At 36.0% G+C, this 19,061-nt stretch overlaps 5 protein-coding genes and 1 pseudogene across 6 annotated transcripts; 5 read left to right on the forward strand and 1 right to left on the reverse strand.

The window, feature by feature from the left end:
* The first annotated feature begins 730 nt into the window (after nt 1–730).
* LOC120013822 lies at nt 731–4,111 on the forward strand. The gene is made up of 7 exons (XM_038865772.1): nt 731–1,134; nt 1,329–1,502; nt 1,588–1,680; nt 1,773–1,841; nt 2,644–2,850; nt 3,332–3,457; nt 3,601–4,111. Exons 1-7 carry the CDS (start codon nt 871–873, stop codon nt 3,754–3,756), a joined length of 1,089 nt encoding a protein of 362 aa, XP_038721700.1. The 5' UTR covers nt 731–870; the 3' UTR covers nt 3,757–4,111.
* A 139-nt stretch (nt 4,112–4,250) lies between these two features.
* Nucleotides 4,251–5,263, forward strand: LOC120013823 (protein M7-like). The gene is made up of 2 exons (XM_038865773.1): nt 4,251–4,907; nt 5,002–5,263. The coding sequence occupies exons 1-2, from the start codon at nt 4,496–4,498 to the stop codon at nt 5,016–5,018; spliced, it is 429 nt and encodes a 142-aa protein (XP_038721701.1). The 5' UTR covers nt 4,251–4,495; the 3' UTR covers nt 5,019–5,263.
* Nucleotides 5,264–6,361: 1,098 nt separating this feature from the next.
* On the forward strand, nt 6,362–7,627 carry LOC120013474 (putative germin-like protein 2-1). The gene is made up of 2 exons (XM_038865300.1): nt 6,362–6,505; nt 6,745–7,627. Exons 1-2 carry the CDS (start codon nt 6,388–6,390, stop codon nt 7,278–7,280), a joined length of 654 nt encoding a protein of 217 aa, XP_038721228.1. The 5' UTR covers nt 6,362–6,387; the 3' UTR covers nt 7,281–7,627.
* Nucleotides 7,628–11,227: 3,600 nt separating this feature from the next.
* On the forward strand, nt 11,228–13,264 carry LOC120013108 (cytochrome P450 705A5-like). The gene is made up of 2 exons (XM_038864781.1): nt 11,228–12,154; nt 12,413–13,264. Exons 1-2 carry the CDS (start codon nt 11,228–11,230, stop codon nt 13,025–13,027), a joined length of 1,542 nt encoding a protein of 513 aa, XP_038720709.1. The 3' UTR covers nt 13,028–13,264.
* A 329-nt stretch (nt 13,265–13,593) lies between these two features.
* Nucleotides 13,594–14,710, forward strand: LOC120012317 (annotated as a pseudogene).
* A 128-nt stretch (nt 14,711–14,838) lies between these two features.
* On the reverse strand, nt 14,839–17,842 carry LOC120012316 (transcription factor bHLH130-like). 2 transcript variants are annotated; one of them, XM_038863677.1, is made up of 7 exons: nt 17,316–17,842; nt 16,523–17,218; nt 15,628–15,962; nt 15,375–15,545; nt 15,219–15,284; nt 15,066–15,134; nt 14,839–14,983 (listed from the first exon to the last, which is right to left on the reverse strand). In XM_038863677.1, the coding sequence occupies exons 2-7, from the start codon at nt 17,124–17,126 to the stop codon at nt 14,912–14,914; spliced, it is 1,317 nt and encodes a 438-aa protein (XP_038719605.1). In that variant the 5' UTR covers nt 17,127–17,218; nt 17,316–17,842; the 3' UTR covers nt 14,839–14,911. The 2 variants fall into 2 exon arrangements, with proteins under 2 accessions (XP_038719605.1, XP_038719606.1); XM_038863678.1 differs by lacking the exon at nt 17,316–17,842 and having other exon boundaries at nt 16,523–17,254.
* Between the last annotated feature and the right edge of the window lie 1,219 nt (nt 17,843–19,061).

Raw genomic sequence — 19,061 nt, forward strand, 5'->3', positions numbered from 1 at the left:
CAAATCGGAACTGGAAAAAAATTATTTAATTGAGATTATTAATTTATTGAGCTTTTAGTGTATATAAAACATTTATATAGATGAAAAGAATATAAGAGGATATTGGTGTTAATATTACAATTTTTTGATTATTTTCCTTATATGAGTATCTAAATAATTTTTAAAATAATAATTCTTTTGAAATTGTAAAAAATTGTAATATTCATGCCACATAATTTTTTTTTGTCTTTAATAGATATGAATTATTTATTTTTTGGAAAATAGATATGAATTATTATTTATGTTTTGGGAAATAAAACATAACCATTTCAATTTTCATTATCCTTTTATGTTTAAATAGGAAATAAGGAATATTCCTTTCAACTTATCAAATAAAACTTTTCCCTCATTTTATTTTTTCAAACAATTGAAATGAAAAGGAAAAGAAAATATAACCATTTCAAATTGAAATAAGGAATATCTATTTCAACTTATCAAATAAAACTTTTCCCTCATTTTCTTTTTCAAACAATTGAAATAAAAAGGAAAAGAAAAAAAATAAAAGAAATATTGTGGCACGTGTTTTGATTGTGATTGTGCGTCGCCACCATATCTTAATAGTGTGTTTGGATCGAATGATTTGAGAGAAAATGAAGGGAAAGAGGATTCCTTCATTTATTAAGAAAAAAGTTGTAAAGAGGATTGACATAAAAATTTAATTAATGGGAGAGATTTGAAAAGAATTAAGAAAAGTTCTATTCCATTCCATTCCCCAAATCCCGTTCCAAACACAACATAAAACTCCACCATCTCCCGCCATGACACCCACTCTTCCCTTGGTCTATTCGCTTGATTTTCCCTCTCTCGTTAGAAATTAAGCAATCGAGGAAGATGGAGCTTACGGTGATAGATCTGTCTACGTATTTGGAGATCGCCCCCCAACTCGACAACAACTCGGCGGGCCAACTAGGGCCGGAACTCCGGGATCTGTGCGGGGAGGTGAGTCGAGTGCTGAGGGAGACCGGGGCCTTGCTGGTGAAGGATCCGAGGTGCACCGTGGAGGACAATGATCGATTCATAGATATGATGGAGGAATACTTTGAGAGACCCCCGGAGTTTAAACGCCTTCAGGAGCGCCCTCACCTGCATTACCAGGTGTTTTTTTTGTTCATAATTTCGATCTGTTTGATTGGAATGAAAATGTGGGGAAGTTGGGAAAATTGAACTATTTTTTTTTTCTTTGATGGAGCCAAAGCCCAAATGTGCTCCAATGGAGTACAATTTTCTCGATTTTATGTATTTGTCTAGTTGAAACTTTGATAGAATTTCTTGCACATATTGTGGTACAGGTTGGCGTAACACCAGAGGGATTGGAAGTCCCAAGAAGCCTGGTTGATGAAGAGATGCAAGATAAACTAAGAGCATTGCCTAAAGATTCCCAGCCGTTGACTCCTCTTGGACCGGATCCCAAGTGGCGATACATGTGGAGAATAGGTCATCGCCCATCAAACACCCGTTTTAAGGTCTGACATCTTGACCTTCCTGTTCAATGTATAACTATATATGTAATCTGACTGTTATATTATAATTTGGATTGCGCTTGGTCAGGAGCTCAACTCAGCTCCTGTCATACCTGAGGGATTTCCTGAATGGAAAGATACCATGGATTCATGGGGACACAAAATGATCTCAGCAATAGAGGTGCGTCACTGATGTGGTTTGGCACTTCACTCTTCCTTCATGTGGTGCATCTAATGACATATCATTTTTCTTCTTCTTCAACTTTCTCTTAGGCTGTTGCTGAAATGGCAGCAATTGGGTTTGGCTTGCCAAAGGATGCTTTTACTTCATTGATGAAGCAGGTAATCAACAATTTCTGGTCTTATCATTTATATTTCTGTTCTGCCTCATTTTTTGTGCTTATAATTTTTTATTTTTTATTTTGTATACCAAGGTAAGTTAAGGAAAACAAGGAGTGCCAATTATTTAAAGAACAAAAATATATCTTAGCTGAGGACTCCAATCCAACACCTTTGCAGATTGCAAACCTCACTCTTTTGGTATTTTCTGCTTTTGGTGGGAATATATTGGCCCGTCTACATTTTCAGTGTTGGATGACGGAAGCAGATCCCCTCTAAGTAGAAATTTACCATTGACTGTACGTAGTTTGCTGAAGCGCTGCTAACACTTCAATTTTCATGGAATCTCATGGTTTTTTTTTAGAACAGTATTTGCATTTGGGGTTATAATAATAGAACTTTTTATGTCAAGATGTGGCAGCCTGCATATTTGGTTTTGCTGAAATGTTAGTTTCCTAGTGTTCTCTTAAACACAGGAGAACAAAAGGAAGAAAAATTGAATACATAAAAACTGGTTCTATGTCTCTATATTAGATGTATTATTTAAGATTCTGGAAACACTACATGTTAACTTGATCAGATCCTTCAGCATTTTCTTAAAGATATTAGTAGTGTGTTCTGGTGTATCATCTAGTAGTAAGTTCTGTTGTAAAGTTATCGCTTCCTTCAAATTATCAATGTTATTATTTGTATTGAGAAATGCACTATACCTTATTATCATCAGAATTTGGCAATTGTTGCCATTAAACTCCATGCACTTCACTAATTAGTCCTTTTTTCTTTCCATTTTTCAATTCAAACACAGGGACCGCATCTTCTTGCTCCAACAGGGAGCAACCTCCGACTATATGGCCAGGAGGGCACTGTTTTTGCTGGATATCATTATGACCTCAACTTTCTTACTATTCATGACAGAAGTAGATTTCCCGGCCTCAACATTTGGCTCAAGAATGGGGAGAAAGTTGGGGTGAAGGTTCCTGTGGGATGTCTACTCATTCAGACAGGAAAGCAGGTACGGGTGTGGTTACTGGTGCTATATTGTTTTGTTAATGATGGTATGATTAAGAATACTTTGTAGTAAGGATTGAAGCTTGTCCTTGTTGTATTTTGCAGTGGAGTTGTCCTTTGTTTTAAATTTGTAATATGGGTTTACTTCTTGTTTAGTGCTTGTTTTAAATGGTGTAACTCTTGTCAGGCATAATTTCATGTTTTACAGTGCACAATGGCATAAGACAGAAATGCATCAGAAGTAACTAATGTGGAGAACCTTATATCTCTCTTTTCGGTGCTTTGTGCTCTGGTTCCTCTGCTGCACTGATATCTGTGAACTATGATTAAGCCATATTTTCCTGAGTAATTCTCCAGCTTAAAATGAATTGTACAACTCTAGTTCATTATTTGTTGCGTCTGCCCCGTGTGGTTTAATCTGTGGATAGAGTGGTTGACGGCGGGTGAGCATTTGCTGTTTCTGCCTTGTGTGGTTTTATATGTAGATAGAGTGGTTGACTTCTGGTGACTGCATGGCTGGCATGCACGAAGTTGTTGTCACAAGCAAGACAACGGAAGCAATCAAATTAGCATCAGAGCAAAATCGCAGTCTATGGAGAGTTTCCTCAACTGTAAGTGAAGTTAGCCAATTTATTTGCCCTTTATGCATCCTTATTATCCTCTGTGTTTATTTCTTTTCCCTAGATGCAGATTTTTATCCAAGTGTGTAAGCATCTTATGCTTACTTGTACTTCTTTTTCTTTGTCATATCAAGTTGTTTTCCCACATTGCATCGGATGCCATGTTGAAGCCTTTAGGCCACTTCTCAGAATCACGACTTGCGAGCAAATACCCACCCATGTGTGCAGGAGAGTTTGTTGAACAAGAGTTAGCAGTGATCAATTTGAAAGGAAAGAAAGGCAACTCTTAGTAGTATGTTGAATAAGAAAGTCTCATTGTTGTTATTTCCAGGACGACGATGTTACAGCATCTATTGCCTATGGGAGTTGGACTAAGCTGCGATAAATAGAAACATTGGAGACATTTTTCAAATAATTTGCGGAAGCCACAGGAAAATTATTCCGGAGTGTAATGTTGGGGATGGTATGCGTTGCATCTTGTTTAATGACATTTCTGAAATTTTCAGTGTTTACTCCGATCCGTACACCTGTGGAAAATTTAACTTTCATGAAAAGCTGATTGGTTCCAAGGTGAGAGTTCAAAGTTTCTTGATCTGAATTTTTCCCCCCTTGTTGATATGATGAATGTCTTATCTATCTTCTTAATCATTTAGCTTTTTTTCCAATACTTTGCATAATAATTTGCAAAGTTCACAAAATTTGGAATCCTTTAAAGAACATTGAATCCATTGTATCATTAAATTATCAGTTTCTTTACCTAAAAGTATGTGGAATTGTGAAGTTGGATTGTCTGCTTAAATGAGTTAGTTATTTGTTGTTCAGTGAACTTATTACCTGTATCACTCTGAACAAAAGCTGATGACACAATGAATCATGAAGTTTGAGCTTGGTAACTGTTTGTTATCAGACGAATTGTATTGCTTGACCTACCATTTCTACATTGATTGGTCAAGTGTAGAGTTTGCACAAAAGAAGCATGATTAGTGTGAGCTAGGGTTAGGATAGAGGTGCCAACTGGCATGACCTATCATGTGCTATATATATATATGTGAAAGAAAACCCTTGCAAGGCAGCTTCATTACTGCGACTAAAGATACAATTAGCAGGCCTAAGAAGTTCAACTCAAAACAAAAGATGAAACTTGTTTACAGTAAGGCATTGCCATTGTTGGTGTTTCTGCTGATGATGACTTGTTATGTGGAGCGTGGCAGGGGCGCTGCCTGTACAAGCACTTTCTTCTCTGCTCTTGTTCAGCTCATACCTTGTAGGGCAGCAGTTGCTCCCTTCAGTCCCATCCCTCCTAGTGAGACCTGCTGCAATGCTGTCAAGACTCTTGGTCAGCCTTGTTTGTGTGTTCTGGTGAACGGCCCTCCGATTACTGGCGTGGACCGTAACATGGCCTTACAACTCCCTGACAAGTGCACTGCCAACTTTGAACCATGTACACCCTCTATTTAGGCCTAAATTATACCAAAGAGTGTCACAAGAAGCATACTAATCTTTTTTTTTTCCTTTCTTTTTTGAATCTTATGCAGGTGAAATTATGAAGTAGATCTGCAAGTGTGGAGCTGGAGAGATTATTAAGAATCAGTGTTTTCTTTTCTTTTTTCCATAGTAAAGTGTAGTTGTGCTGATAATAAGAGGCTCAACTGTAGAGATTATGTACTGTAATCTTGAGGGTTGGCCCTCAGCCATCTGCTCGTCCTTCTGTTTGGTATTGTTGATTTCTTCAATAGCTGTAGTACAATATTGCCTAGTTTATTAAAACCAGTTGAATGCTTGTTTCAGTCTTTTAAACTTTTCTCTTAATTACTTATTTATTCCAGTCTTGCAATAGCACAAACACATACATATAATAATAATAATAATATCCATTGCAATATCATTGATGGCTTTGTTTATCTCTGTCCAACACCAGCATACCATACTAGTTTGCAGCATAATATATCACTACACAAAATGGAATACTGGAAGCACATAAATGGAATATTGAAACTATGATTCTTTTCTTTTATAAGGTCAACGAAACAAACCTTGCAAAAGAGAAATCTTTACAGTGCACTTAAGGAAATTTGATCATATATCAGAGTAAACACAATTTTGTTGAAATTCCCAGCCCTTGAGTATATTGTCCGTTTTGGACCATGGGCATGCATGGATTGATTCTTCATGAACCGTCACCAATAGTATTCAAGCTGAGAAAACACATCTACAGGATATTGTCCGTTTTGGACCATGGGCATGCACGGATTGATTCTTCATGAACCGTCACCAATAGTATTCAAGTTGAGAAAACACATCTAGAGAACCAGAATGGTGCAGCGGATGCACTAAGCCCACAATAAAGATATTGCCCTCTTTGGGCTCCAATTCTCTGTGAATACATCGGTTTACCGTCAAGACACTTTTTTTAATATGTGTTTTTATTGTGAGGGGAGCTAGACTTTGCTTGTAAACCATTTGGGCTAGGTTATGTCAGTATTTTTTATCTTAACAAAATTTTTAAAAATAACCCTTTTTTTTCTAATTGAAATGCCTTAACCATATTGTTCCACTTGTATGCTTATTAGCCGTCCTTCACAAAGTCATAACCAAGCTGTACCTTACCATAAACATATATATAAATGCCGGCATGCATGTAATTTTGAATGTCTCTCCAAATAAATTTTGCAACAATAAACAAACCCTAATAATACTAATTCACCCTAACTCGGATTTGAAGGACTGCTTCAATATTAGCCTGCATGCTTCAATTTCGGTACATCTGGTTATGTTCTTAACCTAATCAGTAATCAAAGCTTGGTCTATAAAAGGAACTACCTTTCCAAATCCATTTTCACAACACATTTTACTCTTACTATATAGCATTGTTGAGATCCCCCATACAGAGATACATACATATATATATCAAGAATTCAGCAATGGCTGCTCGCGTTAACGTTCTTCTGTTAGCTTCTCTAGCCATGTTGTTTGCCTATGCCTTGGCATCTGACAGCAGCCCCCTTCAAGACTTTTGTGTAGCTGATCCAATGAGCACAGGTATATGTTCGTTCGAAAATGATAAATATCCGAGCAGTTATTATCACAGTGACTCCACATATTTCACATAAAATTCTATGCGTACAATTCAACAATTGAGATAATTGGGATACCAACAGCTGGGATTCCTATCATAACTGATGTTGTTTGCATTACATGACTCGACTTTGGTTCCATGTCTCGAGCAAGCAATTTGATTTGAAACTTACGTTTCTTGATTGATTTGTTTCATATGACAGTGATGGTGAATGGCTTGGCTTGCAAGGAACCCGAAAAGGCTCGAGCCAACGATTTCTTCTTCAGCGGGCTTAACGTTGCAGGTAACACGTCGAATGCAGTTGGGTCTAGAGTGACAGCAGTGAATGTAGCACAAATACCTGGACTCAACACTCTTGGCATCTCCCTTGTCCGCATTGACTACGCGCAGTGGGGTATCAACCCTCCACACACCCATCCTCGCGCCACAGAAATCTTGACAGTCCTTGAAGGCTCACTGGAAGTTGGTTTTGTCACTTCAAATCCCGAAAACCGACACATCACCACGGTACTAAAGAAGGGTGATGTGTTTGTGTTTCCGGTCGGTCTCGTACATTACCAGAGGAATGTAGGATTGGGGAATGCTGTTGCTATTGCTGGTCTTAACAGCCAAAACCCTGGTGTAATCACAATTGCAAATGCAGTGTTCGGGGCTAATCCGGAAATCGACAGGGATGTTCTTGCCAAGGCATTCCAGTTGGAAAAGAATGTCATTGCTTACGAGCAATCCAAGTTCTGATTAACCTGACAAAGGAGCATGTTATACCGTATTGAGTCTCTGTGATTTTCCATTCTGTCTGTTTGTGTCCTAGAAATGTGTTGCTTGATTGATTTTCTTTGATTTGTCCTTACTGTATGGAATTCCATCCTGATGTTTTTAATCCAAGTGAGTTGAATGTTTTTTTTGGATTGGAGTAAAGTTTCAAGACTTACTGAAATTGAAGTTCTGGTTGTTTGGGAAGTAAGCTATGGATCTGAAAAAAGAAGAAGAAGATGAGTTGTTGGAGAAGGTCTTGAAGGAGCATGAACAAAGATAATACTGGGATGATAAGGACAAATCCTTGCTCTCCATTGGTGGTGGAGTCAACTAATTAGGTATATATAATTTTAATTTGGACTAATTACTTTTATAAAGTTGAACAAACACAGATTATATATATATTCAACCACAGTTTTGCCACAAGTTGTTAAACGTACGGCTTTGTAAGTCAATAGAATGAACAAGCACAGCACATGCCACATGTGGTGACTTTGACTATATATATATATAATATATATACACACATAAAATCAGTTTATGTAATTAAATTTATTATATGTGAGTTATGTAATTTATTTATATAGTGTAAGTTATATATTTACTTATAACGTCAATTATTAGCATTTAAAGACATAATTTACAATCTAGATTATAAGCAATAGCTTAAACAAATGATAATTATACCAAAGGAAAATCAGAATTATCAAATTGTCAATTGGAATTTTTTTATAATTATAGTAGCCTTTTAAAATGTTATAATCATAATAGTATTTAAAACCATTAAGTAACGCACGTTTCACCATTAAATTTACTTTCAATTCGCATTTTTAAAGACAAAAAACGTGGTAATTATATTTGTCAATTATTGACATTAAATTTACTTGGACCAGTAAAAATGCACATTTTGATAGTCCTTTACAGGTACTGAATGATATTATTACATTAAATTGACAAAATAAAATAAATACACGCAATCAAAAAACCTTTAAAATTAATTTTAATTTCAGTTTAACACGTCTTCTTATGAGTCTTCCTCTTAGCTGATGTGACATCATAGAAATATAGAAATCATCTATTTTTTCTTTCAGTTTCAGTAATACATTTATGTATTAGATTAGATTAATAATCGGATCTGTCGGTCCGGTTGATGTGTTAGAACCGATAATTTGGGAATCGAAATTTTTTGATTGAATCGGCCGGTTACTCAATTGAATCGGTTTGGTTCATTTGTTAAAGAATAAAATATTTAAAATTTTGTTTTTAGTAGGGTTTGAACTCAATACCTCTTATTCAAGAAGAAAAATGCTCTAACCAATAACCACTATACTATGAGACTTTCTTTGTTTAAAATGACACTTTATTTGAATATATCGTATTTTTATAAAAGTTTCTTAATATATTATATGTCTATAATGTAGATATATATACAAATAATTTATTATGTTGAATCCGGTTTAAACCCCGGTTGAATCTTTGAATTATGAACCGCAAGATTTTTGGATTCGATCATCGGTTCGGTTTTCAAAACCTTGCAGCCTCCATTGGCGGTGGAGTCAACTAATTAAGTATATATAATTGTAATTTGGACTAATTACTTTTATAAAGTTGAACAAACACAGATTTTATATATATATTAATAACATATATATTCAACCACGGTTTTGTGACAAGTTGTTAAACGTACGGGTTTGTCAGTCAATAGAAGGAACAAGCACAGCCCATATGGTGACTTTGACTATATATATACACACACATAAAACCAGTTACATGTTAATGGTGGCGACACACCAACATTAGACACACCATTAGACTAGCTATGCAGTGTTATATATGCATGGATTTTTACCTAATTTTATTTGATTCCCACCAAAAGTAATATTATTGTGGTCATGCCACTGGACTTTGATCTAATTTATCACGTCCTCATATGAGAAATTTATGTGGACGCATGTCTAACAGCTCGAGTTTAGGCTGATATCCAAATGATAAACTTGTATGATATCGTTCTCGGCTATTAAAAAAGAAGATGTTTGCCTAATTTTTGATTTTGGACTTATCAATTATTATTCGTTTTATATGTTATGTTTTTATCCCACCAACCCCACGAGACTTTTAATTAAAAAGTTACCATCAACTTGATCAATCAATGGGAATCTTTGATTAATTTACCACAATATCATTATTTTATTTGCTACAAAACCAACATCAAATTGACCAAGAAATTAAATTAAGTAATACTATCTTGCTTGCCACTATATATTTTATACAAATCACATTTTTATTTCCTTTCTCTCTTTCTCTCTTCAAAAATCAAAAATGGTAGGCTGCCCTCCATTAATTGATGATAATATTGAGTAAGGATTAACCTTGTTTACTTGCTAGGTTTTCCAGAATTAGGCAACAACCACAACTTTTTTTATCGTCAAACTTCAATTTTTAATTATTGATTGCCTAACTTAAAGATAATTTAATCCAATAATGTCATAGGCAAACATGCATGTTAGAAATACAAATGTCCCATGTTGGTTAGAGAGCTTACTCTTAATTATAGTATAGAGAGTTCTTTTAAGGACAAGACTGAACGATTTTTATGCCTAAAACGGATAATACCTCTACAAATGGGTTGGGGCAAACCTCATTGGGAGCAAGTACTGTAATATATCTTAGTTGAAATGTAGTCATCAGTCACAAGTTGTGCATTTTGCTGATAGATAAGTTTGGTTTGGCAAAAAATTATTCTTCCTTAATAAATTTTTCATTACATTAATTAATGTTATCTTTGATTTAGTCTTTCTATTCAACAATATCAGGCAGTGAAACAAATATAGTGTCAACCCTATAGAGGTCTCTCTCATATTTTAATATTTATTCTTCTGTTGATTTTGGTGCAATTACATATAGTGAATGATTGATCATTTGTAGTTTTCTAATCAACTAACAAAATATAATATATTTTATTAGGATATTTTTATCTCCTAGTGATGTGCACTTTGCTGATATATTTTAAGATGTGAAAGGAACCATATATTCTTTGTCTTCGATTCAAATACTATGTATTTATGTACTTTATTGGAAAAAAAAAAACTTAGTGTAGTATTGAAAACCTTCCAAGAGGTAAAAATCACGGGATTCTTAGGTATTTAAAACTTTCACTATATCAATGTGATTACAAACTTTACCCGTAGGTGGATGATTCACATAATACAACAGTTGTATAACTTTAAATTGTGGATATGCCTCACAAAATCTATTTTTGATAATCGAGAACGATATCATACAAGTTTGTTATTGGGCATTCGATATAGGCTTATAATCCAAGTGTACAGAAGTTTCTCACGTGACGAAGAGGTAAATTGGGTCAAAATCCAATGCGTGACCACAATAATATTACTTCCTATGAGAATCGAATTAAAGACCTCTCAACTCCATATGGTTTGGCCCCTGATATGTACATTGACATCAGTAAGTTCATAAATACATCTCCCAAGAGTCCAATAAAATTATATGCGTACAATTCATCAATTGAGATAAATGGGATACGTACCAACTCTTCGACTCCCTATCATAACTATTAATGCTAAGACTTTTATAATTGAACTCATGGCCAAATACATTTTATTGACAATTCACTTGAAGAAAAGTATTCACCCCCATCACAAATAATATTCTACTTTAATTTTGGTCAACAATTGTTTTTAGAAAGTTGGGGCAAACACGCAGAAAAAGAAATGGCCATTTTTGGTGCCATCTAAACAAAACGGCGACGTTGACCATACTAACGTTTTTTTTTTCTTTTCAAGAGATTGACTGTACTAACGGAGAAAAATATAAGAAAAGAATATAACATGCCATGTAGTCTTGAGACTCGCCTATAAATGCATGCCATGAATTTGTTGTACGATAAGCCTAAACCACTCTAATAAGCCATGGCCACTACCATCATTGACGTCCAATACTATGTTTTCCTCTTCCTCCTCTGCCTCTCCTCAACACTTCTCCTTCAATACTTCTTCAAGAAATCCAAACCCGCCGGAACTATCCATCTCCGCCCCCCGCCGAGCCCACCGGCTCTTCCTGTCATAGGTCATATCCACCTCCTCACCAAAGACATCCATATTTGCTTCCAAAAACTCGCCTTAAAATATGGCCCGTTGCTATTCCTACGCTTTGGATCATTCAAATTTCTCCTCATCTCATCCGCGTCGGTGGTGACCGAGATTTTCAAGTCCCACGACGTGGCGTTTGCATCGAAACCCGTGTCGGTCTTCGAGAACCGGTTAATATTCTCCAATATAGGGTTTATCTTTTCTCCGTACGGGGATTATTGGAGGTTCATGAAGAAAATGACTGTAACCGAACTTCTCGGAGCCAAACAGCTCCAGAGATCACGTAACGTTAGAAGGGAGGAGCTTCACCGATACTTGAAAAAAGTGTTGGAGAAAGCGCAAGAAAACCAAGTGTTTAGTTTGGGGGCAGAGTTGATGAAGTTGACGAATAATACTATATGTAGGATGGCTTTGAGCACAAGATGTTCTGAGGAAGATAATGAGGCGGAGAAGATTATGGAGCTCGTCAATGGGTCGTTGGAGTTGGGGATGAAGTTGGCGATGGCGAACATGGCGGGGCCTTTGAAGAAAGTTGGTGTTTGGATGTATGGGAAGGAGGATAGGGAGATTAACAAAAAGTGCGATGAGTTGTTGGAGAGGATGTGGAAGGAGCATGAAGAGAGAGCAAAGAGGGATGGCGGTGTTGATAGGGAAGATAAAGATTTGATGGATATTCTATTGGAAGCCTATCATGATGAGAACGTTGAGTTCAAGATTAACAAGAACCAAATCAAAGCTTTCATTCTGGTAATAATTAAAATCTTCTTACATCTAAGTTTATATTTGAAATGAATGTGAAACCATATTTAGAATGGGTCATTCTTGCGGCCCGAGGTTTATGCTCACTCAACTGTCGGAAAGGCATGCTGAGTTGGGTGGTTTATCGGTTACCAAAAAAAGAAATAATTGAAAGAAAAAACATACACATAAAAACCCATAATTTATATTCTTTTGTTAAACCAATTAGTACTTATTAGGGACTGAATTTGAATGTTCTTTTTGCAGGATCTCTTCATTGCAGGAACAAGTACATCTACAGATGCAATGCAATGGGTGATGGCCAATCTAATCAATCACCCAGAAGTCATGAAAAAAACAAGAGAAGAGATAGATTCAGTGGTGGGAAACAAAAGACTTGTTGAAGAAACAGATCTTCCAAATCTTCCATATTTACAAGCTGTTGTGAAGGAAACACTAAGACTATACCCACCAGGGCCTCTATTGCCAAGAAGAACATATGAAGCTTGCCAACTTAGAGGCTTTGACATACCAAGAGACATTATGGTAGTTTTCAATTTCTATGCCATAATGAGAGATCCTGAAGCTTGGGAGAATCCAAATGATTTCATCCCTGAAAGATTCTTGTCTTCAAACAAGGAAAAGGCGAATCAAATCGTCAATTTCGTCGCGTTTGGGTCCGGAAGGAGGATGTGTCCTGGTGCAACCCTAGCACTTACCTTGATGAACACTACTGTTGCATCAATGGTTCAATGCTTTGATTGGAAGGTTGGTGAAGATGGAGACAGAGTGAATATGGAACCGGAAGCCGGCTTGCATTTGGCGCTCGCCGAGCCTCTCAAGTGCCGTCCAATCGTCCGATTTGATCCATTTTCTTCCTAAACAAGAAGTTTAATTGTTGCTTTATTCTTCTTCTTCCTTTTCTTTCTTGCTTTAGTTCATATATCGTTTACTCAATTAAATTTATGTCTTTTATTTCTACAAGAAGCTAGTCTTCATAATTAAGGATGGTTGGAGATAAGCTGTGGTTTGTGCTTTTGTATGTGGATCTTAATGTAAACCTATAAAAGATAATAATTCACTTCTCTTGTGACTTTGATCTTTCCAAGGGAAAAAAAATTGGGGTTTTAATGGGTATTCCAAGTCCTATGTTAATGACATTAATACCTAACATACCCTTGTATGAACTAGCTAGTACCCCTAGATTTTTTACTTTAATGACATTTTCTTTTTTCATTTGTATTTTTTAGTCATTTTCATTATTATCAAACAAATATGTGAAGGTGATAAAGACATCCCAGCAATTTGGTATCCAAGTTATCTCAACTGTTGAGTTGGACGCACCGGATTCGAGTGAATTTGTGAGCTACACATGTCCTACGTGATGTACATCAAATCTTATGCGTACAACTTATCAGCTGAGAAAATTGATATATAAATTACTGGGATCCCTATCATTATTCTCCTTCACTTTATTCTGGCAAACAAAATGTCCGCAAAGGTTGACCTTTGAAAGCAAGAATTAGGTGATCTGTTACTTCGCTCAAGCCACGAGAACAAAGCGCTTGTCACAATCTTTTACACACTCTTCACATTTATGATACCAAAAACACTCCCCTGACTATCTTGTCATGATCGTTAGTACTCTCAAATTTCATCAATCTCTCATGGCACTACTGTTGAATTATTTCCCTCTCTGCCTGTTTTTGATCTCATTCTGGGTACTGATTAGCCTCTTGATTCCTCTGTTTTTGATCTCATTCTGGGTACTGATTAGCCTCTAGATTCCTCTTGATCATGCGTTATTACTCTCTTCTGCTTGTTTTTTCTTGTTTGAGAGTGCGGAATAGTGTTATGCAGGCATAGATGCAGCAACTTTCAAACTGAAAAACAAATGCAGGACCTCTGTATGGCCAGGGATTCCAGCTGGGGCAGGGAAGCCTCTTCTAATGGATGGTGGGTTCAGATTAAAACCTGCTCAATCCATAACTGTTAACGCCCCGAAGAGGTGGTCGGGGCGGTTCTGGGCTCGTAGAGGCTGCTCCTTTGATTGATCCGGAAAGAGTGTCTGTGTGACTGGGGACTGCGGGGGTGTGCTAAAATGTTCTGGTGCAGCTGGTGCACCACCAGCAACACTTGCTGAGTTCACCCTGGACAGTCCGATGGATTACTACGACGTTAACCTGGTTGACGGGTATAACCTTCCTGTATCTATAGACCCTTCTGGTGGCTCTGGTGGATGCAAAAATGTCAGATGCCTTAGGGACTTGAATAAGGACTGCCCATAGAGTCTGCAAGTGAGAAGGAATGGTGGAGTTGTGGCATGTAAAAGTGATTGTATGGCTTTTAACAAGCCTGAGTATTGCTGCACTGGGGCTTATGGTGGCTCCAATACCTGCAAACCAACAAGTTATTCCAAGATTTTCAAGGCTTCTTGTCCAACAGCTTATAGCTATGCTTACGACGACGCGTCAAGTACGTTCACCTGCAAAGGAGCAAATTATTTGATGACATTTTGCTAAGTAACTATGACTTGATTACATGGAGGAATAACCCTCTACTTCTTGCATTATTTCTCAATGAGATTATACAAAAAGGCATCAGCCTTTACCACCTTCAGATCTCACAAAAACAGTGTAAAACTAATACAACATTATCCTTCACAGAGTCTCCTATAATCCTAAACTTCTTCACATCTTCAGTTGGTTTTTGATTTATGTTTCCCTGTTTTCCAATCTGCTTCTCACTATCTGTACAGAAACATAATCAAACTGAAGCATTTGAATATTGCATCTGTTTACTTAAACATGTGCACCTCGCTTTCGTATTCGTGAGCATCTGCACCAAAAAAGGGGGAAATTAGTGAAAAGAAGAAAGATAAATGTTGTTGAAAGGGTGTTGTTATCAGCTTTCAAATTACCTTGACCTGTTTCTGGAGATCTTTTATGTACTGAACTGCCAAATCTAACCTATCCACGGTGTTCGTTTGCTGCAAAAGAAATATTAGTTTCTAGTGAAGGAAAATCTGGTACAACATGAAGGGAAAAAAAAAACCACCTTAATCTAAAACTACCTTGTCCATTTCCGGGAAAAGCTCTTGCAATTTTCTCATTCTTTCACTGATTCTGGTTCTTCTCATCTAAAATTTTGCATAAAGACAAAACATGAATCATAATCAGCTATTATGATCAAATATGGATTATTTGAGATGGCACGGATAAGATGGTACCCGTTCTGAGATGCTTCTTGGGTGAGTGGCAAAACCTCTTTTGGCTCGAATGTTACAAGGAACGGTGCCTTGGAATTGCAGAAACTTCACGATAGCAGCCATCTCCGCAGAAGTCTTAGGCAAGTTTAAATGGTGACTCAAGCCAAGGGTGCCATTTAAGTATTTACCAGTCTGATCAAAAGATCGATACCATCAATTACTATACAAGAATTAATGAAAAAAAAGACGAAAAACAATCTGCAAATGCTCCTACCTGACTTTCCAAATGATTTAAGCCTGATAAAGTGTTCCCATCGCTTTCTCTCACTCTTTTGAGGCTATTGAAGGAAGTATCTTCCCAAGTATCATTTGCAAAGTTGAGATGGGAATGTATATGTCTGGAATTACTATTTCCTAAACTTCCATTCTCAGGGATACTGGCACCAATGCACTCGTCCCCTGCTTCAGCGATTTGAGGCATAAGTCTCAAGCGTGAAGATGATGATGCAAAATTCACATGACTGTTCAATCTACAAGTCATTGAACTAACTTCCCCCTTTATGCCACCAGAAGCTCCAAAATTTCCCAAATCCCTCGCCATGGAAAAACCTGTTAGTAGCCATGAACAAGTAGGTAGAAATATAAAATAACTACCCAAAATTTAGTTTTAGTCAAATTTTATTTAAAGCTTAAAAGGCTTAATTCAATAACCCAACATTAAGAATGTAGAGGGTATTTCCACATAAGTTGCATGAAAGTTTTCATCACCAAAATTACTCTCCAATTTTCCTCTTTCCTAAACTCAACTCTCTTTTCATAAAGAAAGTTGCAGAGGATCTTTTTGGTTACGAGAAGTTCAACTGATCTCCTTTCGACCTTGAAGCAAGTCCACAAAGAAGAAATTAATTAGTTTGCCTCATAAGAAACAGTAAGAAAAGAAAAGAAAAAAAGGTTCTGCCTTTCTTGGACTTAGATTCTCAGAATTTATGACCTGAGAAATCAATAATCTGCCTATTGGGATAAGAAAATAATGGTCTACATTAAGTGGGATATTTCGATTCAGCTTCAAAGAAAAAACACAGTTCATACAGTCTAAAGTAGATTCCTAAACTTGTTAAATACTTTCTCACAATTCAAACAAAAAGAGAAAGGGAGAAAAATATCATTACCATTGTCAGCTCCTGGATCGGAGAAAATACCAGCTGGTGAGCTATTCTGCGTTAGAAGGTTGTTGCCACTTCCACTGCCCATCTTTGGTACCACAGAGTTTTCCATCATAGAATTCACGACACCGAATGAGCAATCCATTTTTGTCTCATTTTCCAAGCTCTGAGCTCGTAAACTCTGATAAATCATCTCTGAACTTTCACTTGAGAAACCAATCTGATTCTTTGGAGAATCTGGCACTTCTTGCTTCATTGATCTCTCCCCGTATTCATGAAGATCGTGAGTGCCCGACACACCCGAACCATTCATGAATCTTGTAAAAATGGTGTCTGTTTCAGGGCTTGAAGATCGAAAACATGGATAATCCTCACCAACACCACCACTATTGCCGCCATTGACAAGGTTCTCAAGGAAAGAGCTTGATGCAGAGCGAAATCTCATCAGACCAGAGTCATGATTCTGTATTTGTTGCTGTTCATAATGATTATGATCATGAATACGATGATAATCATGGTGGTGGTGATTTAAGTCCATGAAATCTTGGTTTTTCCGAAAATTCCTATCTGGGTACTTGAAACCAGGAGTGTACAAAAGACTACTGCTCATGTCTTCTGGAGAAGATCAAGTACACAATCGATGTCAAAAGAAAAATCATGTCTTCTCAACTTTCGTTGAACGCCAAAGTTGATTTTTCTTCACTGTATAACACAAATAGGACACAAGAAAACATTAGCTTATTCTCTATTCTCTAGTTTTTGCAAGCTTGAGTTATTGACAATTCAACTATAATATTACCTCAAGTGTTTGACAAAATGCCTCTTAGAATATTGCTCGATTACTTGACCTTTTTAAAGTTTGCTTAAATGCAAACTTGCTTGTTCTTCAAAACAAAACCACATAAGGAAAGATCAGCTTGTCTGCTCAATGCAACTAAACTTCCATTGGAGACATGACCAGGTAGACCAGCATCAAAATTGCTTGCATTTACACAACAAAAACTGCATTTAAATCTACAGAATGCTACAATTGGAGAAGTAAAGAGAACCCAGTTCAGGAATCTTTCTTGAACTTTGTTTCTTTGCTATAAAAAAAAGATTTCAATAATAAAACCAAGTGAAACAAAGACCATGTACTGGTCTTTTTTTTTTTCAAACCAAATTTCTGTGACCATTGAATACTAAAAGGTCTGGTTTTTTCATCAGAAAATATTACCCTCGTGTTTCTGGATCTGAATCTAGATCACCCTTTTTTTCACCTTAAAACACTGCAATCAACCAAGAACATTAAGAAAATACAGAGAACGTAGCAGAAGCCAACAACACTGTTCTGTCTCCTGCCTCCCCAGTAACCTTACATTTATACTCTTTGTAATTAACTTAGTACCCTTGAATTTTTACTTAACTACGTAAAGGCCACATTTCACATGAAGCCATGTTTGTTTACTAAAATGTTATTAATGCCCATAAAATACTATTGAATATGTTCTTGTATAGTTTTATTCTCACTTTATTCTAATTCTTTGCTTATATTTATATTCTTGTAAAAAAAAAAAGTTGATCATGGCTGAGCTTAGCTTATCAACAAAAAAAAAAATTTCACTTTAAGTTATAAGATTCTCAAATTATTTCAATATTGTTAGTACTCTCTAAGTGGATATAAATAAATTGTTTAAAAAGAAAAATATACCAAAGATCACAGCCTTTTTGAATTAAATTATTCTATGTCACTATCTGAACAATGAATTAAATTCTATATATTCTTGTTGCACATCATCAAATATAGGCATATTAGGATCTTGTGATTGGAGCACATTCCCTTGCACTTTTCATACCAATTAATAATTAATACCTCATTTAGATGATAAGGTTAGGTTTGTTCTTGATAAAAAAGGAAACAAGCACATTTTTTTTAAATCATATTAATTGGATCTCTCAATTAATCAAATGATTTATTCTCTAGTTACTATCAAATTATTGCACTTGTTGGGATAATTAAGGAAATAAGTGAAGAGAATTGAATACAATATTAGATTGGTAAATCAAATTTCTTTTATTCTGATAATTGTATTGATAAATCAAAATTATTTTATTCTGATAATCACCCACCCCCCTTTCTCTTCATGGTGGTTGTGGTTCATTTTTGGGCCACTAATTAATTTTGGACACATCCTATAAATTAATAATGAATCTTATTTAAGATGCATTTTGAGTTGTACCCACAAAAGAGTGGGTGGTTGGGAAGCATCTATGCATAGGGACCTTTAATGGCTCTTCATGGTAAACAAAGTAGTCCGCTATATAATAGATAACCATGTGAAGAAATCTAGAAAAATGTAACACAATCATCATTCAAAACCTTAATTGGGTATTAATGTAAGTCACTAAATGTTTCTCAAAAAAAAAAATCACTAAATGTTTGTGAATTGTGATATTGAATAGTGAATATCACTTTTGATATATGCTTATATGTTGTCAACAGTGTGTATATATATATATATATATATCGCGTGAGACATTTTTCTCACTGGTTTTTTTTTAAGAC

The sequence above is a fragment of the Tripterygium wilfordii genome, chromosome 13 (assembly GCF_013401445.1).
Source record: "Tripterygium wilfordii isolate XIE 37 chromosome 13, ASM1340144v1, whole genome shotgun sequence".
Taxonomy (NCBI): domain Eukaryota; kingdom Viridiplantae; phylum Streptophyta; class Magnoliopsida; order Celastrales; family Celastraceae; genus Tripterygium; species Tripterygium wilfordii.